The sequence below is a fragment of the Ahaetulla prasina genome, chromosome 10 (assembly GCF_028640845.1).
Source record: "Ahaetulla prasina isolate Xishuangbanna chromosome 10, ASM2864084v1, whole genome shotgun sequence".
Taxonomy (NCBI): domain Eukaryota; kingdom Metazoa; phylum Chordata; class Lepidosauria; order Squamata; family Colubridae; genus Ahaetulla; species Ahaetulla prasina.
In genome coordinates this window covers 27,648,160-27,669,936 of record NC_080548.1, presented here as the reverse complement: position 1 = coordinate 27,669,936, position 21,777 = coordinate 27,648,160, and the positions used below count along the sequence as shown (strand labels likewise).

The 21,777-nt window shown below is 47.4% G+C and overlaps 1 protein-coding gene across 1 annotated transcript; it reads left to right on the top strand.

Annotated features, from left to right (window-relative positions):
- The first annotated feature begins 1,433 nt into the window (after positions 1-1,433).
- On the top strand, positions 1,434-21,074 carry LOC131204631 (cell surface glycoprotein MUC18-like). Its single transcript, XM_058196081.1, has 8 exons — positions 1,434-1,774; positions 8,501-8,625; positions 9,145-9,349; positions 9,858-10,000; positions 11,645-11,810; positions 13,561-13,696; positions 16,217-16,322; positions 20,640-21,074. Exons 1-7 carry the CDS (start codon positions 1,699-1,701, stop codon positions 16,305-16,307), a joined length of 942 nt encoding a protein of 313 aa, XP_058052064.1. The 5' UTR covers positions 1,434-1,698; the 3' UTR covers positions 16,308-16,322; positions 20,640-21,074.
- The last annotated feature ends 703 nt before the right edge of the window (positions 21,075-21,777 follow it).

The window sequence follows — 21,777 nt, the reverse complement described above, 5'->3', positions numbered from 1 at the left end:
GATCACAGAGTCTGGTAGTGCATTCCAGGCATTAACAACTCTGTTGCTGAAGTCATATTTCCTGCAATCGAGATTGGAGCGGTTCACTTTAAGTTTGAATGTATTGTGTGTTTGTGTATTGGTTGAACCTGAAGTAATAATAATAACAACAGAGTTGGAAGGGACCTTGGAGGTCTTCTAGTCCAACCCCCCTGCCCAGGCAGGAAACCCTACATTATTTCAGACAAATGGTTATCCAACATTTTCTTAAAAATTTCCAGTGTTCACAACTTCTGCAGGCAAGTTGTTCCACTGATTAATTGTTCTAAAAGTAGTCAAATGCTGTGGGGGGGGGGGGAGCGCAATCCCCAACGGAGGAGCCTCTAGGTCTTCCCCCACCACCCGTTGCGGGACCTCCCCCCCCCCCCATCATCATCCCCGGTCTTCATCTGGCCAGCTTGGGGCAGTGACTCCCCCGCTTCTAGTGACAGGACAAGGCGAGGGCGGCGGGGACCAACCGACCCGCCGGGCGACGCCAACGCCTCGAGAGACGCTCGGAAGTCGCCCGGCGGCGGTTATTAGAGTGAAGCAGAGGGGAATTGTGGAAGACCGTCCCGGACTCGGGATGCAGTGAGCCGCGGTAGCCATCCAGCCGGCCGTCCATCCAAGCGAGACATCAGGCAAGCGACAGCTCAGGCAGGCATCAACAGCAGCAGAGGCGCTGCTCACCGGGCAGCGGGGGTGGGGGGGAATTGTGGTGGACGGTCCCGGACTCGGGTTGCAATGAGCCGCGATAGGTAGCCATCCATCCATCCAGGCGACCGTCCAACCATTCAAACGGCTACTCAGCCGGCCACTCAGGCGGTCGTACAACCACTTAGCCGGCCACTCAGCCGGCCCTCCAACTACTCAACTGGCCACTCAACCGGCCGTCCAACTACTCAACTGGCCACTCAACCGGCCGTCCAACTACTCAACTGGCCACTCAACCGGCCGTCCAACTACTCAACTGGCCACTCAACCGGCCGGCCAACCACTCAACCGGCCATACAACCACTCAACCGGCCATACAACCACTCAACTGACCATTCAACCGGCCGGCCGGCCGGCCACTCAACTGGCCACTCAACCGGCCGTCCAACCACTCAACTGGCCATTCAACCGGCCGTCCAACCACTCAACTGGCCACTCGGTCGGCTACTCAGCCGGCCGTCCATCCAAGCTTGAGATCAGCCAAGCAACAGCTTAGGCAGGCAGGCAGGCAGGCAGGCAGGCAACAGCAGCAGAGGCGCTGCTCGCCGGGCAGGAAGAGGAAAACCACCAGCAAAGCAAAACACGCACACACACACACACACACACACACAAACCCCAACCACCCAGCGGGCTCCTTCTGCGCCCTGCCCGATCTTCAGTTTCTCCAACCGGTTTCGCTGGTTTTCAGCGATTAACTAACTTCCCCGCCCCTTCGCGTCCAAGCATCGGCCAGCGGAGACGCCTCCCTCCCCCGCTCCAAAAAGCCCCAGAGCTCAGAGGAGGAGGAGGAGGCGCCGAGGTCACTCAGACGGGTCCTTTGGGTTGCCCGACTTTCTCGCCTCCCCGGTGCCCTTCCCGGGCCGCCGCCGCCCCCCAAAGCCTTTCCGCGCGCGATCGCCCGCCTTTCCTGCTTTTGTTGCAGCCCCAGCGCCGAAGCCGAGGAGGAAAGGTAGCCGTCGGAGCGCCATGGCGCAGTTTGGTCCTCGGGGTTGGCTCTTCTTAGCCGCGGCTTTCAGCGCGACTCTCCGCTTGTCTCATGCAGGTGAGTCGGATCGCGGGGGACCTAACTCTCTCCCCCACCTCCAGGAAAAGCAGGTAAGCCAGGGCAGGCTGGGTTCACAACGCCACGGAAGAGGCTCCTTGTTGAAGGGGTCAGCGGGTTGTGTGTGAACCCAACGGTTAGAAGTTGGGTCAGGGGCTAAACTTTGCAGGGGTCTCCAACCTTGGCAAGTTTGAAAGCCTTGGCGGACTTCAACTCCCAGAACTTCCCCAGCCAGCAAAGCTGGGAGTTGAAGTCCCCCAAGGCTTTCAAAGTTGCCAAGGTTGGAGACCCCTGGGCTAAAAGCGTGGAAATTGGGGTCTGTAGGGGATTATCAGTCATCCAGGTCCTGGTTGTTTTCAAAAGGTGCTTCACCCCCACCCCAACTGGACTTTCTTGGTTATTTCTTTTGAAGACTTTTCGCTTCTGATCTTAGAGGCTTCTTCAAGCTCTAGCAGGATAAGTGGGGACTGGTGCATATAAGAATATTGGGCTTATATTCTTCTTTCTTGCATGGGGGATAAAAAAAAGGGGGGGTTCCTTTAAAAAGTCACCCTGGAGAGTAAGAGAAACAACTCCAGATAGGATCCCTTCTGGATGTTTTAGGATCCCAACCTCCAGCGCTCTTTCCTAGCTTCCTGCTTCTTCACGGGCCAGACTTTCACTTTCGTTGAGCTCCCTAGGGACATGCCTTGCACAACCCTAACTTATCCTTTTGTTAGATGCACGGAGGGGCAAAAAAGATTAGGCAGGCCCGTTTTTGAGTGTGCTTGGCAAGAACGCTGGAGAAATCCGACAAATAACCGGTGGTGGGATTCAAGTAATTTAACAACCGGTTCTCTGCCCTAATGATTTCTTCCAACAACCAGTTCGCCCAAACTGCTCAGAAAGTTAACAACCGGTTTGCCCGAAGTGGTGCGAACTGGCTGAATCCCACCACTGCAAATAACCCGACTAGGTTTAAAACGAAGGGGATAGGAGTGGGGGGCGAAATAGGGTGTGACTGCAATGCCCCACCCCCCAAAAAAGCATTTTCTGCTGGGTTTCCTTTTTTTTTTTTTTTTTTTGAACCCACTCACCCAACTCCATTTGGGGGGGGTGGGGGTGGGGAGTAGGGCAAACGTTTTGTGCAGAGAAAGCTGGAAGAGGGTGAGGCAGGTCACACGAAGAAACCATTCTATGTCCTTGGACATGTGTAATGTTGGTCTCCAGCATTTCCTCTTTTTTTTTTTTTTTAAAGGAAACCGCAGTTGAATGTTGACATTTCTGAGAGGAGGAGTTTTTTTATGACTTAGAGATATGGGGTGGGGTGGGGGGCTGTTTTCTTTTTCCTCCATGGTTCAAACTGCACAGGAGCAAAACTGAAAGTGGAAAACCTTCTTCCTGGCTTCACAGAGACCTCAGTTTTGGCACAGCATAACCAATCTGGCTGGGACATCTTTCTTTCTTTCTTTCTTTCTTTCTTTCTTTCTTTCTTTCTTTCTTTCTTTCTTTCTTTCTTTCTTTCTATCTATCTATCTATCTATATCTTTCCTTCTTTCTTTCTTTCTATATCTTTTTCTTTCTTGTCTATTTTCTATCTATCTTCTATCATCAATTTATCTATATATATCTATCTACCTACCATGTTTCCCCGAAAATAAGACCCTGTCTTATATATTTTTGAACCCTAAAATAAGTGCCTTATTGCGCTCAAAAGCCCGATTGGGCTTATTATCAGGGGATGTCTTATTTTGGGGGAAACAGGGTATCTATCTATCTTTCTTTCTTTCTTTCTTTCTTTCTTTCTTTCTTTCTTTCTCTCTCTCTCTCTCTTTCTTTCTTTCTATATCTTTTTCTTTCTTTCTTGTCTTTCTTATCTATCTATCTATCTATCTATCTATCTATCTATCTATCTATCTATCTATCTATCTGCCTGTCTGTCTGTCTGTCTGTCTGTCTATCATCTAATTTGCTTGCTGCCCATATAGAATAACAGAGTTGGAAGGGACCTTAGAGGTCTTCTAGTCCAACCCCTTGCCCAGGCAGGAAACCCTACAACATTTCAGACAAATGGCTATCCAATTTCTTAAAAATTTCCAGTGTTGGAGCATTTACAACTTCTGCAGGCAAGTTGTTCCACTGATTAATTGTTCTAACTGTCAGGAAATTTCTCCTTAGTTCTAAGTTGCTTCTCTCCTTGATTTGTTCCCATCCATTCCTTCTTGTCCTGCCCTCAGGTGCTTTGGAGAATAGCTTGACTCCCTCTTCTTTGTGGCAACCCCTGAGATATTGGAACACTGCTATCATGTCTCCCCTAGTCCTTCTTTTCATTAAACTAGACATACCCAGTTCCTGCAACCGTTCTTCCTATGTTTTAGCCTCCAGTCCCCTAATCATCTTTGTTGCTCTTCTCTGCACTCTTTCTAGAGTCACAACCTCTTTTTTTATATAGTGGCAACCACGATGTAATGCAATATTCCAAGTGCGGCCTTACCATGGCATTATAAAATGGTATTAACATTTCACGTTTTCTTGAAGCTTCGCAGCAATTCCAGGCATCTTACAAGACTAAAGCAATAAAACTATAAACGCTGCTAAAAGCAGTAAAAATAAATTACTGATTTATCAATTTAAAAGCTGATAAAGGGTGTTTCCCACCTTCATGGGTCACTGCCTTGTCATGGCGAAGTTGCTTGTGCAATTCAAAGACGTCTATGAGCTAAGCCGTGTATATATATACATGTGTGTATTTTCATGTCAAATGATCTAAGTGCCAAAGCCCACTGCAACTACATAGCAAAAAAAGCTCTAAGAGTTGTAAACCTAATCTTATGTAGCTTCTTTTCCAAAAACACTACACTACTAACCAGAGCATATAAAACATTTGCTAGACCAATTCTAGAATACAGCTCGCCTGTTTGGAACCCTCACCACATCTCTGACATCAATACAATTGAACGTGTCCAGAAATATTTTACAAGAAGAGTTCTCCATTCCTCTGAAAACAACAAAATACCTTATCCCACCAGACTTGAAATCCTAGGCTTAGAAAACTTGGAACTCTGTCGCCTTCGACAAGACCTAAGTTTAACTCATAGAATCATCTATTGTAATGTCCTTCCTGTTAAAGACTACTTCAGCTTTAATTGCAATAATACAAGAGCAACCAATAGATTTAAACTTAATGTCAACCGCTTTAATCTAGATTGCAGAAAATATGACTTCTGTAACAGAATCATCAGTGCTTGGAATACTTTACCTGACTCTGTGGTCTCTTCCCATAATCCTAAAAGCTTTAACCAAAAACTTTCTACTATTGACCTCACCCCATTCCTAAGAGGACCATAAGGGGCGTGCATAAGAGCACAAACGTGCCTACCGTTCCTGTCCTATTGTTTTTTTCTTTTCTTCTTCCTATATATATGCTTATACCTCCTTATATTTACTCATATATGTGTTTATATACTATATAATCTTTTTGTATGATGTTGTGACAAAATAAATAAATAAATAAATAAAATAAGACAGACAAGTCACAGTGGAGAATTCTGACAAAACATGGTCCATTAGAGTAAAAAATGGCAGCCCAGTTCCGTATCCTTGACCAAAAGGCTGTTTTCTTTGACCTTGAATTCGGGTTCATTTGGATTAAAAGGTCAAATCTGTAAAATCTATGCGAAGGAAACATTCAGCAGGATAAAATAAAGTGGGATATTATTAAGAATTAAACAGTCCTGAATTGTCTCCAGCGAAACATCCCGGATTTCAGTTTTGTCTGCAACTTTTCCTGGGTTGCACTGAACGTCAAGGCAAGATTAAAACCATGAATTCTTGAATTATATTAGCTTGCCCGGTTGGTTAGATTGCTATCCTGTCTTTGGTTAGCACAGTCTGCAGCAGGAGTCAAAATTTGCAAGCTCAGGGTTGCCATTTTGTAAATTTTGAGTGTTCCCATCATCTTTTCCCCCCACAATAACCTGGGAAGTTGGTTGGGCTAAGAGAGTGTGTGTGACTCACCCAAAGTCACCCACAAAGCGTCTAAAAGTGAAGATAACGAAAATCAGGGCTTCCCTGATGTGACTCCAATACCAATCACTCTGAGCCATCCCTGTGCAAGTAGAACTGCCTAAGGTTTTAGTGTCAGAGGAAGCCAGACCAGGAAAAATGTGGTTTTAAACTAGCCAGTTTCTTCCAACCTCAATTCTCAGTTTTTAAATTTGGGGACACAGATGCTTCTCTATAGGGTTGTTGCAAAGGATATATTAGGATAAATTTTGTTAATCTGCACTGCTGATTAATTAAAAAAAAGAGAATTTGGGGTCACAGAGTTGTTTGAGGTTTTTGTCGCACAATCTTCTTGCTGTTAGCAAGAGGTGCATTGATTGATTGATTGATTATGTGCCATCAAGTCAGTCTTAGCTCTTAGCCCCTACATACAGGTTGTCCCTGATTTACAACCAGAGTTGGCACCGGGATTATCAGTTGTTAAGTGAGTCATGGCCTATTTTATGACGGTCTTGCCACAAATCACTCTTCGTTCTTCAGCGAATCGTACTGTTATTAAACTAATCCAACTTACCCCATTGACTTTGTTCGTCTCAAGTGGTCGGGAAGGTCACAAATGATGATCTCATGACACCCCCACCCCTGCCGATGTTGTAAATACATGCCAGTTGCTAAGCGCCCTAATTTTGACCTAGGGATGCTGCAACATTTGTAAGTGCAACGACCTGTCGTAAGTCCCATTTTTTCCAGGGCTGTCATAACTTCAGTGGTCACTAAATGAAGGGTTGTAAGTCAAGGACTTCCTGTAGATGGATTTTCTCCGGGATAATTGGTCCCTAACCTGGTCTGTCAAACTGTTGCCCCCATTAGCACTGTGAATGTGAGCCCACCCATCTGGCTGCTTCTCTTCCCTTCTACCTTTCCAGCGTTCGGGCCTTCTGTGCAGAGCAAAGCCTTCCCGGTCGCGTGTCTAAAATGTGATATTTTGCGCCTAGTCATTCAGGCTTCCAGGAAGAACTCTGAATTGATTTGTTCAACGATCCGTTGCTTTGTTTTCTTGAGTGTCCATGGTCTCCAATAGAAGAGAGTAATTGTAGCTCAGGGTTGAAATGAAGGGTCCTTGGTGTTCTCCGAGCTTGGTGGTTTTCTTGCAGGCGTTTTGTGACCCAGCTAGGGAACATCATCAGGGCTAGAAGGGTGTGGAGCTTGTGAAGGAGGGGGGTAGTGGAGGAGGAAGACAGTGAGGTCCTGAGTGCTCTATGAGCTTGGTGGTTTTCTTGCAGCTGTTTCATGATCCAACTAGATAACACCAATGCCATGAAATCGGAAGTGGTATTCAGCCGATTTATACTGGTTCAGGCGAACTGGTAGCGGAGGTCGCGGGTGGGCCCGCCTGTTGTGATCCGCCAGCAGCCTGCAGAGCTGGCAACGGAGTTGGACAGCGATGAGGTTGAGGTGAGGCCAGGGCCATCAGGGAGTGAGGTGCGGACTCCAGAGCCTTCAGAGACTGATAGTAGTGAGGCAGAGGAACAGGAGGAGCCTGTTCCTAATGCACGCATGAGAAGAGCTGCCAGAAGGCAAGAGCAGCTCAAGCAGAGAGGACAACTCGGGAGTAGGGCCAAGAGATGATTGGCCCCTCCCATAAGGCTTAAAAGACCAGCAACAGCATTTGGGGTCTTTGCCGGAAAACAACATTGGTAGCTTCGTCTTCTGCTTCGTCTATGTCTTGCCTTTATTTTGTGTGACTTCTGAACATTTGCCACGAAAGGCCTTTGGCAGTTTGCCTAATTGGACCAAGGTTTGCGATATGACTGAGGAATCTGTGTTGGGAGGCGTTTGTTTTAATCTGAGTTGAACGACGCTGGGAATGAAGTAATTCTCAGCTGTTCAAATAAAGTTTGTTTGTTTTTTCACGGACTGAGTTTCCTACTACTTACTTGGGCCTGGGTCACAACATCGCCCTCCTGCCCTGGCCCTATGACTTCCTATTTAGGCACATTTTCGAGGCCAGGAAGGCGCGCAAGCAAGCAAAGCATATGTGCAGAAGGCCGGGTGCATGCGCGGAGGGCGCGCGCACGGCAAACCGGGGGGTAAGAATATTGGAATATTCCCACTGCTGCGTGAAATGTGTGCAAGAAAACCACAAAGCTCAGAGAGCACCAAGGACCCTATTATCCATGTTCTTCTCCACAGCTGTTTTCCATGCTTCTATTTCCTAACAGTTCCTGACGAATTTCCAGGCAGTTAAGAACAGTTAACCAGTGGAACGGCTTGTCTTCTGAGTTGTGGATGGTCCATCACTGGAGGTTTTTAAGAAGAGACCGGACAGCCACTTGTTTGGAATGATGACAGGATCTCCTGCTTGAGCAAGGGGTTGGACTAGAACAGGGCTCTTTAAGCCTGGAGGACTTCAACTCCTAGAATTCTGGGAGTTGAAGTCCTCCAGGCTTAAAGTTGCCAAGGTTGGAGACCCCTGGACTAGATGGCCTGCAAGGTCCCTTCCAACTCTGTTGTTCTGTTTCTGGCTTGAGCTTGTGGGTGAACAGTAAAGAGCAAGACCCCCAAATTGGGGGAACGGAAGAAACCTGTAATTTGGAATCTTGATCTGCAGGTGGGGGAGAAATAGTGGGTTTGGGGGTGGGGGGGCGGTTGCTCCAAGTTAAAAATGACACAGGGAGAAGGGAAAAAAAAAGATTGTGGAGGCAGGGAAATTAATCCTCTCCTTCCAACTTTATAATCCAGGGTTCTCCACCATCCGTCTGACTGACCCGGAGGGTCCCATCCTTGAGGGCGACAATGTGACTTTGGAATGCCTGGTCGATTATGGGGACAACGTGTCGGACTTCACTTTCCAAAAATATAGCAAGGTAGGTTAATCAAGGAATTTGCTTTGACCATGCCTGCCTCGTAACAGGCAAGCCTCCGTTGATACCGTAGAATTAGAATTATTAGAATTAGGAATAGAATAGAATGAATAGAATAGAATAGAATAGAACAGAACAGAACAGAACAGAATAGAATAGAATAGAATAGAACAGAATAGAAAATAGAAAATAGAAAAGAACAGAATAGAAAATAGAAAATAGAAAAGAACAAAATAGAACAGAACAGAATAGAATAGAACACAGTACTTTATTTGGTCAAGTGTCATTAGACACACGAGGAATTTATCTCCAATGCAGAAGCTGTCAATGTACGTGCAAAGCAACAATAACAACAATCATAATACAAACGATACCAGTAAGATTTAGCTTTAAATCAGGGGTCTCCAACTTTGGCAACTTTAAGCCTTGTGGACTTCAACTCCCAGAATTCCCCAGCCACAAACATTCAGCTGTTGCCGATTAAGGCTCCTGGACCCACATTGTTCTTTCTCCCATCTCTAGTGGCTCCGTTCTTGGATCTCTTTGGATCCAAGATCTCACGACTTGCGTTGCTGGTTTTATGACGTCGCTGTGAGCTACGACAATGGCCGCCTCCTGCTGACCCTCACCAACATCAAATCTTGGCACGCTGGACCCTACCGCTGTGCCAGCCTGAATGCCACCGAAAACGCCACCGTCTCGGATGAACTGGAGTTGCCGATGGAGTGTACGTGGGGTTGTGTGTGGTTGGATTCCCCCTCTAGCCACCAGAGGGCAGTAGATAAACAGGAGATGAGGACTAGGAGATTGCGTTACTTTTTCCTCTTAGAAGGCTATGCTCCTGCAGTTCACACTCCACATATCCTTGGGATCTGCAGTAGAGTGTTTCGCTGAAGGAGACCAAGAATGGAAAGAGAGGGATTTGAAATGCCAATAAAAAGCACATTTATGAGCAGAGGGAAAAAAATATTCTCCTAGGCACGTCTGGTTCTCAACCAGCACGGTGCCATTAACAGGACAGATTTAGAAGCAGAAGCAACCGATGTGGAGCCACGCTGGTTCTTTACAGAATGATATACGCAGGCGGGAGGATGAGGGGATAGACGGAAAACCGCTTCTGAGCCCCAGCAGCGGAGACCCTGAATCCTGCCAGGCTGGCGTTCCGAATTAAGAAGGGGCAGGGATGATGGGAAAGGAGGTGGGCTGATTCTCCGTGTCTTCTCCCCCTTCCTCAGATCTGCACAACGTCTTTATCAGCCATGCCGACTCCTGGTGTGGTACCGTAGGAGACTCCATGACAGTCCTTGAAGGCGACAGCCTGAAGCTTCAGTGTTCGGCGGATGCCTCCAAGGCACCGCTCTACGAGTGGATTCGACAGGTAAGGGAGCCAGGAACAAGGCTTCAGAATGGAGCAGAATAACAGAGTTGGAAGGGACCTTGAAGGTCTTCTAGTCCAACCCTCTGCTCAGGCAGGATATTGTATACCATCCCAGGCAAATGGCTGTCCAACTTCTTCTTAAATTCCTCCAGTGTTGGAGCAGCACCCACGACTTCTGGAGGCAAGTCGTTCCACTGGTTAACGGTTCTCATTGTCAGGAAATTTCTCCTCATTTCTAGGTTGGTTCTTTCCTTGATTGGTTTTCATCCATTGCTTCTTGTCTTGCTTTCAGATGCTTTGGACCAGGGGTCTCCAACCTTAGCATCTTTAAGACTTGTGGACTTCAACTCCCAGAGTTCCTCAGCCAGCAAAGCAAAGCAAAGCTGGCTGAGGAACTCTGGGAGTTGAAGTCCACGAGTCTTAAAGTGGCCAAGGTTGGAGACCCCTGCTTTGGACAATAGCCAAAAGTTGTGGGAGAGAAGTTTCTTAAACATGGTTCTTCTGCTCCAGGTCTTTTTGTGGTCAAACTTTCCCAAATCATCCCTAAGGTCTTTTTTTCAAGAGGCAACTGGATTTTTCTCCTTGTTGTTTTCTTGAAAATCTTTTGCTTCTCATCCAAGAGGCTTCTTCAGTTCTGGCTAAATGCTGGAGAATGAAGGATTTATATTCTTTGCAGGTGGGTCATTAGCTCTCTTTTTTCCCGCCATTCATCCAGAACTGAAGAAGCTTCTTGGGCTTTTGGTGATTTCAAGTGAGTGTTTTCAAGGGGAAAAAAAACCTAGAAGTATGATGGTGAACCTATGTCACACGTGCCAGAGGTGGCATACGCGCCATCGCCAGCTGCTCTTCCTGGTTCTGGCGCGCACATGCGTGCCGGCAAGCTGGTCTTCGCAGGTGCTGGAACACCGGAAAATGGCCCGAAAAATGTTTTTTGGCCACTTTCAGGCCATTTTTCAGGGCATTTTCAGGCTGGTTTTTTTTTTTTTTTTGGAGCATTTTCAGGTCATTTTTGGGGCCATTTTTGGCCCTGAAAATGGCCCCAAAACAGCCAAAACCATATAAAAAAATAGGCATGCACACATGCACTGGCCAGGTGGTCTTCGGGTTTCTGATGCTCTGCACAGGAGTCTCCAACCTTGGTCCCTTTAAGACTTGTGGACTTCAACTCCCAGAGTTCCTCAGCCAGCTTTGCTATCCACAAGCTTTGAAGTCCACAAGCTTTGCTGGCTGAGGGACTCTGGGAGTTGAAGTCCACAAGTCTTAAAGGGACCAAGGTTGGAGACCCCTGTTCTGGCACACATGAAGACCAGCTGGCTGGCTCGCACATGTACACTGGCCAGCTGGTCTTTGCGTTTACAGCACTCCGGCACACGGGCATGCATCGCATGCACACCTGTTCCGGTTTGGGCACTCGGTGCTGAAAAGTTGCGCCATCAGTGCCCTATAAAGTCCAGTTGCCTTTTTAAAAGCACCTTTGGGACAACCATAACCTGGATGATAGAGCATCTTCTGTAGACACTTTCCCAAGTCGTCTTTTCAGGTGTCCGAAAGCTGGCGGAGTTCGATAGCTTCATGAGGTAGATCAAAAGCTTTCTCTTAACGTTTCTTTTTTTTTTTTTTCTTTCTTCCCTCTCCTATAAATAGGGAGATGACTGGATCCTGCCCTCAGATTCGTTAATTCTCTCCAAGATAACCCAGGAGCAAGCCGGGACCTATACATGCCAGGCCCACCATCCAACTTTACCTCAGCTGACCAAGAGCAAATCAATCCGCTTGCTGGTGGAGAGCCCCAAGCGCAGCTTCAGTTTTGGTGAGAAGCCCTGCATGTGGACGTCCAATATGAAGTCCGGCCACTTGGTATCTTCCATATTTGTTGGGAGAATTTCCAGGAAAAGAGCCCATCGGGTGTTGAGACCCTTGTTGAGATCCATCATTTTTAACTGGGAACGTCTGAGCTTCTCTATGCAGAAGCGACCCTTGAACCCAACCAGGCCCATTTCTCTTTTCCTACTGCCACAAACAACAATATTTACAGTCCAGCCTTGCATACGATTACCCAGAAATTAAATCCTGCTGTTTAGTAGGAGTTACTTGCAGACACGAGATCATAGGTGGTTTTCCGCAAAAAAGAGGCCGCCAAAATATTTTCAGCTAAGACTAGCTTGCTGTGTGGACATAACCATGGTGGTTTGTAAAACGTAGTTCATATCGCCTAGTAAGTAGGCCATGAAGCCAATTCCTTGTGGTTTGCTCAGACTATGATTAAACAGTGACTTAGTATGATGTAGGAAACAGGCTGTTGATTTGGATCTGGATTCCTCATTCATCTTTTTGAAAGTTGAAAGCGTTTCAACTGACTGAGGACATTTCTGCGGTCATGTGATGTCACGGAGCTCTTATTAACGCTTCCCACAGAAAGGGTACCTATTTATCTACTCGCGTTTGCGTGCTTTTGAACCGCTAGGTTGGTAGGAGCTAGGGCGAGGACGGGAGCTCACCCCATTGCGTGACACTCGGGTCTCGAACCTGGGCTGCCGGCTTTCCAGCCAACAAGCCCAGTGTCTTAACCATTGAGGCGGCTCCCGTGTATGACATGCCATACACTAAGTAAATAAATAAACAAATTAGGTTTGCAGTGGTGGTGATTATCTGTAGCTCGAGTGTAGGATGAGGGCGAAGGTTCGTTCTCTGAGTGTGGGGGTTGGTTTCTGAACATTTATAGTTACCAGGCTAGGTAACATCTTCAGTGGAAATTTAGGGGATGTCAGAACACTGACACCCCCTAAAACCAGAGGTGGGATTCAGCCGGTTCGGACCAGTTTGGGCGAACCGGATGCTAATTTTACATCTGGTTCGTCAAACCAGTAGTTGCAAGGACTGGCTGGCCTTGCCCACCCTGCCCCTCCCCTCCCAGGAGTCTCCACATGGCTTGTTTTGGATGCTAGGTAAGTGCAGGGCCTGCGTGGAGGCTCTGGGAGGGCGAAAAACGGGCCGCCCAGAAGTTCCCAGAGGACCTCCGGAGCCCGGGGAAGGCCGTTTTCGCCCTCCCAGAGGCTCGAGGAAAGCCTCCGGAGCCTGGGGAAGACGAAAACGCCTCCCCCCCCACCGTAGTGCAGGAGGCCTAGTAGGCCACACCTACCATGGCCACGCCCACCCAGCAACCGGGCAGAGAACTGGTTGCTAAAATTTTTGAATCCCACCCCTGCCTTAATCTCCGCTAAAGATGTTACCTAGCCTGTTAACGAAACGTTCGGAAACCAACCCACAAGCTAGGAGAATGAACCTCCACCCTCAAACCTATTAGGATCCAGACACTCCACGTAGCGTGGCACGTCTTTTACGGGAGAAACCTAATGAAAACCACCCTCTGAAACCAGCCCTGCCTAATTGGAAGGCTTGCTGGTGCCACTCCTCTTTTAATAACAGCGTAGCGCCCGTCTCCCTGCGGGTGATCCCGTGGGCACGGCTGACTGCCTTTCTCTGCCCTCTGATGGAGGCAGATGGGTGGAGGGCACCGGGGCTGGTTCCCATTTTTGTCGCTGACCCTTTGTCTTCTCCAGAGTCCGTGCTGTCCCTCAGCACCCCAATGCTGGCCATGGCGGTGGCCCTACCAGCCTTGCTGTTGCTGCTGTTGATCTTGGTCTTCGCCTTCCTCATTCCCCGTCACCGGGCAGCTGTCCAGAAGAAAATGGCTTTGTGAGTATCCGGTGGGATTTGGGGGCTGTTGTTTGTTTGTTTGGTTTGTTTGTTTTGTTTACATTTATATCCCGCCCTTCTCCGAAGACTCAGGGCGGCTTACAATGTATAAGGCAATAGTCTCATTCTATTTGTATATTTTTTTACAAAGTCAACTTATTGCCCCCCCAACAATCTGGGTCCTCATTTTACCTACCTTATAAAGGGTGGAAGGCTGAGTCAACCTTGGGCCGGGCTTGAACCTGCAGTAATTGCAGGCTCTGTGTTCTAATAACAGGTTTCTCTACTGCCTGAGCTATCCCGGCCCCCTGTTGTGGTCAGGGACGTGCCTGCTCTGGCCCCAGGCAGGGATTTGAATTGTTTTGTTTTTTTTGTTGTTGTTTTTTTGCACTCAAAATTCGGCCCATCCCATCCAAGGACATTAGCTACCATTCCTGTTAGTGCTAGTAGAAGGTCATCGCAAATAGTGGAATCTAACCTAGGGACAGAAGATGGAATTGGTTGTGGTCATTTTTCCTTTAAGCAGAGCTTAAAGTTGATTCTGCAGGTGCAGAGAATTCAGTTCCAGACAAAACATTGTTTTTTTACAGAGGGTTTTATAGAATATATAGGATGGGGATGGGGATGGAATGAGAGATAGGATAGGACAGGACAGCACCTTGGAGGTTTTCTAGTCCAGGCCCCTGCTCAAGCATTTCAGGTAAATAACTGTCTAGCCCAGTGATGGCTAACCTTTTTGCCATCAAGTGCCAGGAGGGGGGCAGGGGGTGCATGCGCACATGCCCACACCCATAATTCTATGCTGCAGCTAGTCCAGAATGCAGCTGCGCGGGTAATAATGGGAGCAACTCGTTGCTCCCATGTAACACCACTCCTGCGCAGTTTGCACTGGCTCCCTGTGGTCTTTCGGGTGCGCTTTAAGATTTTGGTTACCACCTTTAAAGCGCTCCATGGCTTAGGACCCGGGTACTTACGGGACCGCCTGCTGTTACCTTTTGCCTCCCACCGACCCGTACGCTCTCACAGAGAGGGCCTTCTCAGGGTGCCGTCCGCCAAACAATGTCGGCTGGCGGCCCCCAGGGGCAGGGCCTTCTCTGTTGGAGCTCCTACTCTGGAACGAGCTTCCCCCTGGTTTACGCCAAGTGTCTGATCTTCGGACTTTTCGCCATGAGCTGAAAACGCACCTATTTATCCAAGCGGGACTGGCCTAAAATTTTATTGGGGTTATTTATATTTTAATGTTTTTTAAATTGTTTTAAATTTTCGACCACCTTATAATATGTTCTGTTTTAATTTCTTTTAATGTGTATATAGTGATTTTTACTTGGCTGTACACCGCCCTGAGTCCTTCGGGAGAAGGGCGGTATAAAAATCGAATAAAATAAATAAATAAATAAATAAATATGCGCCCAGTGAGCGCAACCCTAGAAATCGGGGAGGGGCGAAAATGGCCTTCCCCATTCCCCGGAGGTCCTCCGGAGGCCGAAAACGGCCCATTTGCCAACTTCTGGTGGGAATGAAAGGCTCGTTTTTGTCCCCAGCCTCTAGGGCCTCTCTAGGAGTCTGGGGATGGCAAAAACAGCCATCCTCCACCCCTCCAGAGACCAGAAATGGCCCATTTGCCAACTTCTGCTGGGACTGGAAGTTGGCATATGGGCTGTTTTCGGCCTCGGGGTGGGTGGGGAAGGCCGTTATGCCTCCCCCCCCCAGACTCCTAGAGAGGCTCTGGAGCCAGGTGAGAGAGAAAAACGGGCCTTCCCCATCACCCCACTGAGGCTCTCCGGAGGCAGGAAACAGCCTGTTTCCCTACTTCTGGTGGGCCCAGAAAGCCCGAAAATCAGCTGGCGGAGCCGAGCTCACGTGCCCACTGATATGGCTACGCGTGCCACCTGTGTCATAGGTTCGCCATCATGGGTCTAGCCCAGGTGTCTCCAACCTTGGCAACTTTAAGCCTGGAGGACTTCAACTCCCAGAATTCCCCAGCCAGCTTTGCTGAATTTGCTGAATGAATGAGTTGAAGTCCGCCAGGCTTAAAGTTGCCAAGGTTGGAGACCCCTGGGCTAGCCTCTTCTTGAAAACCTCCACCCACGATTTCTGGAGGCCAGCTGTTCCACTGGCTAATTGTCCTCCGTGTCCGGAAGTTTCTCCTTAATTCCAGGTTGCTTCTCTCCTTGATTAGTCCCCCAACCCTTGTTTCTTGTCTTCTGGTGCTTTGGAGAATAAGTTGACATCCCCTCCTCTTCTTTTTGTGGCAGCCCCTCAAATACCGGCATACTACTATCTTGTCGCCCTTAATTCTTCTTTTCTTTAGACGAGCCAGATCCCCTTGCTTCGCGTCTTCCTACTGCTGAGTTGAACAGAGACTTGCAGGCCTACCTCTGGGAAGCGAGAATGCCGAAACAAGCATGGAGGAACCAGTAGCATCGCTTGCCCTGTTCCTCAGACCAACCTGTGTTTCTCGGTTCGTGTATTTATGAATCAGTGGGGAGAACCGGTTAACCTTAGTCTTATCCTTCCTAGGGAGGAATCTGATCAGCGAACCCCCATTTACAAAGGCAGCCTCGAGTCTGTGCCTTCCGCTCGGGGAGACATCCAGCCTCTGGTGATGTGAAGCCGCTACCACCGGGTTAGTAAACTTGCGTAGCGCGGGATCTATTTTCTTTCTGCAATCCTGGGGAGATCTCTTCGATTCTTCATTTTAACGTCTGTAGAGATTCTCCGTCGTCCAGGTCACGGTTGTCCCAAAGGTGCTTTTTCAGGAGGCAACTGGACTTCCTTGTTTTATCCAAGAAGCTCCCAACTCTGACAGGATAGTGGGGGAATGGAAGGATTTATATGCAGGGGTGGGCTTCAAAAATTTTAGCACGGTTGCTGGGTGGATGTGGCTATGGTGGGCGTGGTCTAGTCGGCCTCCTGCATCACGATGGAAGGGGGGTATTTTTGCCCTCCCCGGGCTCTGGAGGCTTTCCTGAAGCCTCCAGGAGGGCGAAAACAGTCTCCCCAGGCTCTGGAGGCTGCCAGCCTTCCTGAACGTCCCGTAGGCCCGTTTTTCACCCTCCCTGAGCCTCTGTGCGTGCCCTGCACTTACCTGCATCCAAAACAGGCTGTGTGGGGAATCTTGGGAGGGGCGGGGTGGGCAGGGCCAACCATGGAGCTATTACAGGCCAGGAGACCATCTCATTAGTGTAGTCACCAGTGATTCAAAAATATCAGGTGTAATATTGCTGTTCAACATGGTTCCTTAATAGTCAGCAGGAGTGGGCTTTGCGGGGGGTTCTCCGGACTGCACAGAATCTTAGCTAGAGGTTCTCCCGAACCCCCAGCAGCCCACCCCTGTTTATATTCCTTGCAGAAAGCTAGACACATTTGCATCCTTTTAGAGCAGCGGTAGTCAACCTGGTCCCTACCGCTCACTAGTGGGCGTTCCAGCTTTCACGGTGGACAGTAGAGGTTTTGTCCGATACTGAAGCACTTTCCTTTTTTTTAATTTAATTGACTTTTTAAAAAATTTTCATAGCATTATTTAAAAACATTTTCATGAGGGTTTCATAAAATTCCCCGTGACAATTAAAATTTCTGAAAATATACTATTTGTATCGCCCGCGCATAAGTTTAGTTCACGTTACGTAAGTGAAACTAAATGGCGCTATAGTGCGACCGCAAACAAAAGAGCCTCGTCCCAGAATAGCTCGCGCATCTCCCCCCACACCACCCAGCTGTAACAGACAAGCAGAGCTGGTAGCCGGCGCCCCGCCCCCCCCCCAACCCAATCCACGATGCACGAGAGGCATGCACAGATGACAATACGCTTTATAAATCACCATTACTGTGGAACCGGTGGGCGGTTAGAAAATTTTACTACTAACAGAGATACAAAAGTGGGTGGTAGGTATAAAAAGGTGGACTACCCCTGTTTTAGAGGGTCGTTGAAGCACTTGGAGGTTTATCTGTGTTTTCATTCCTGATTATTCTTCAGTTCAAATTTCCATAAAAGCTAGTCCTCAACTTATGACCCTTTGAAATTACAGTGTGCTTCCCTGGGGAGGGTTCTTATAACCTAGTTCTGAAGTTCCAATGGCTGCCCCGTTCATTGTCACATGATTTCATGCTGGGTGCTTGGCCAGCCAGCATGTATAACCATTTGCAGTGTCGCACAGTCACATGACTGTATTTTACGACAATTTTTTTTTTATTATTTGCATTTATACCCCGCCCTTCTCCGAAGACTCAGGGCGACTTACACTATGTCAAGCAATAATCTTCATCCATTTGTATATTATATACAAAGTCAACTTATTGCCCCCAACAATCTGGGTCCTCATTTTACCTACCTTATAAAGGATGGAAGGCTGAGTCAACCTTGGGCCTAATGGGGCTGGAACCTCCAGTAATTGCAGGCAGCTGCTGTTAATAACAGACTGTCTTACCAGTCTGAGCCACAGAGGCCCCTTTTTTTTTGCATTTATATCCTGCCCTTCTCCGAAGACTCAGGGCGGCTTACACTATGTCAAGCAATAGTCTTCATCCATTTGTATATTATATACAAAGTCAATTTTTATTGCCCCCAACAATCTGGGTCCTCATTTTACCTACCTTATAAAGGATGGAAGGCTGAGTTAACCTTGGGCCTGGTGGGACTTGAACTTGCAGTAACTGCAGGCAGCTGTGTTAATAACATACTGTCTAGCAGTCTGCGCCACTGGCATTTACTTCCATTTTTTGGTAAAATCAGTGCCTTAAAAAATCATTGTTTGTTTGTTTTTAATGGCTGCAGTGATTCCTTTATGGCCACGGTCATTTTAACGATCACCAGAAAAAAGTTCATAAAATCAGGTTGGTCGCAAGGCTGACCTGTTTCACAATTGTCGCATCTGGTGACCACAACAGGCAGGCTGCAATACAGTCGTAAGCCAAGGACTGCGTGTATAAACAAACTCACAAAACATATAGTTTGGGGTAAAACGTGCAGACATTTTTCCTTGATATGTTGGGGTCTGGAGAGGAATCTGATCATTCAAGTGATCTACTGAGCGTTTTAAAAATGCTTCCCGCCCCCCCGGCAGTGCCTGAAAACTATCCAACTTTATAGTTCAGGCAGCTTGATAGTTCTGGAGACGACGTCTCTTGCAAATTTATTTATATCTTTTGGGGGGGTTGGGGTTGGTTTTTTTTTTAAAGGCTCGGGAAACTATTCTCTCAAAATCTCCTTGAACAGATTTTCAGTATTAGGTAAAACAGATGTAAAGAGCAGTGGAAAGATAAAGAAAGACTGTTATTAAAAAAATGAAATGGTTTGGCTCTTCTTTACAATGCTGAGAGAGACAGGAAAGAAAAAAACGTCACCTGACAAGTGCGCTTAAAAGTTGGCTTTTGAATATTCCATATTCCACCATAAATATGACCTCAAACGTGATCCTCCACATAAATCCTAAAATTAGCCAAGGAGATCATTTCCTGCAATAAATCAATGAATAAGTATAATGTTGTTGTTGTTTTTGTTTAATTGAGTTCTCTATATCTTGTTTTAGGGGACGCGGTGGCTCAGGGGCTAGGACGTTGAGCTTGTCGATCAAAAGGTCGGCAGCTCAGTGGTTCGAATCCCTAGTGCTGCCGTGTAACGGGGTGAGCTCCCATTACTTGTCCCAGCTTCTGCCAACCTAGCAGTTTCGAAAGCACGTAAAAATGCAAGTAGAAAAAATAGGGCCCACCTTTGGTGGGAAGGAAGGGAGCAGCGTTCCGTGCGCCTTTGGCGTTGAGTCATGCCAGCCACATGACTACGGAGACGTCTTCGGACATCGCTGGCTCTTCGGCTTTGAAACGGGGATGAGCACCGCCCCCTAGAGTCGGCAACGACTAGCGCGTATGTGCGAGGGGACCCTTTACCTTTTACCTATATCTTGTTTTAGTACATACAGAAAACGGATCGCATTTTAGGTCATGTTTATGCAGGAATACTGGAACGTTCAAAAGGATGCACCTATTTATAAGCACCACTGTACAAGTTGGAGCGGTGAGGTGCTGTTGCTGGAGGCAATTAGGGTTTCCTCGTGGAGTTGTTTGGGTTTCTTATACCAGTTGGCACCAGGGGTGGGCTTCAAAAATTTTAGCAAGAGGTTCTCTGCCCGGTTGCTGGGTGGGCATGGCCTAGTCGGCCTCCTGCACCATGAGAGGGAGGGGGGTGTTTTTGCTCTCCCTAGGCTCCAGAGGTGTTCTTTGAGCCTCCGGGAGGGTGAAAACAGCCTCCCCAGGCTCTGGAGGCCCTCTGGAGGCCAGAAATGGGCCTGTTTCTGGCCTTCCCGAACTTTCAGTAGGTCTGTTTTTCGTCCTCCCCAAGCTTCTGTGCATACCCTGCACTTACCTGCATCCAAAACAGGCCACGTGGGGACTCCTGGGAGAGGTGGGGTAGGGTGGGTGGGGCCAGCCAGGAGTGGGATTTGTGGGTTTTCCGAACTGCACAGAATCTTAGCTAGAGGTTCTCCCGAACCCCTGCGAACCCCCAGCAGCCCACCCCTGCTTGGCACTAACTGGAGCAGAGTTTTCCAACCTTAGCAACTTTAAGTCATGTGGACTTCAACTCCCAGAATTCCCAAGCCAGTGCGGAATTCTGGACGTTCGAGTCCACGTATTTTACAGTGGCCAAGGTTGAGAAACACTGAACTGGAGGATTGTGTGTGATGTAGTACTTATATATCTGGAGAATATCAAGCCCAGGGACTGTTCATTAAACATTTAGGATCCCTCTAAATCAGATTTTTCAAACTTGACAACTTTTAAGATGTGTGAACTTTCAACTTCCAGAACCTCCACACTGCCTGGGGAATTCTGGGAGCTGAAGTCCACACACACACATCTTAAAGTTGTCAAATTTGGAAAAACACAGAGTTAAAATATCCTTTGCAACAACTACCAGCTGTTTTAACTTCTTTTTCTCCCCTTTCCATAGGATGAAACAAACTTTTTCAAGATCCAACTTTTTTTCCCTGTATTGATTATGGACTGGCGGCAATATCCTTGGTGTACAGTAACTGGTTGTTTTTGTGTATATTTGGGGAATTGTTATCTTGACTTTTTGGGGGGATCTGTTTGGAAGAATTGAGGGGGGGCAGCAGTAATATTGGGGTTCCTATGAATCTCTTCTTTCCAGCTACATTAGCTGCTCTTTGCCATTCTGTTACCCTTTCCTAGGCTAAAATACTATTTTTTTCCTGTGGCTCATTTGGCTGATATCTACCCTGACAAGCATTACTTCTTTCATGTTTGGACAGATGCTTGGACTCTTTAATATTTTTACTTTTTAACTTCGAGTCAATGATTGAAGAATAAGGCACTGGGATATTACACATTTTGTTCGCTGAAAATAAACAAACATTGGCTCTTTTTTACCATCGTGCTTGTTCTCCAGCAGAAGAAAATTTGCAATAAAAGAGAGAAGCCTTATTTGAAAAAAAACCCACAAAAATGAATCCTATCCAAGACAGGAAAACTCCGATCATGAACCCTAACCCTAACCCTAACCCTTCAAAATGGGTGGGGGGGTGGAGAGGGGAGGCAGATTAACACTGTATCCACATCATGGTGTTTTGGTTTTCTTGTTTGGGGTGTATTCTGCATCCCATCTCCTCAGTTCCATTCATGGTCCTCTGTAGTCCCTTTGTAAGAGTCTGCAAATACATTCTCGCCTTTTCTGCAAAACGAAGCATTGGAAACACAGAGGGATAGAAAACAATCACTTATTATTTTAGGAACCTCGCAAAAGGGCTCCATCTCTTTGGCCTATGGTTCAGTCCAACATCTAACTCATTTGAGTTTTAAAATATACATACATACATACATACATACGTACGTACGTAGATCTTGGCATATTCGGGTCTTTTCTCGTGTAAGGTTGAGAGTATCTTGGCGTCATTTCGATGAGGTCTCATTCATCATCTTCAGGCTCGTGCTTGTGCGAGCAACGCACAACAAAACTCCAGCCTGAAGATGATAGTGAGATCTCATCGAAACGTTGCCTAAATACTTTCAATCTTAGATGGGAAAAGACCCGAACATACCAAAACCTGCATACATATACCCGTGAAAAC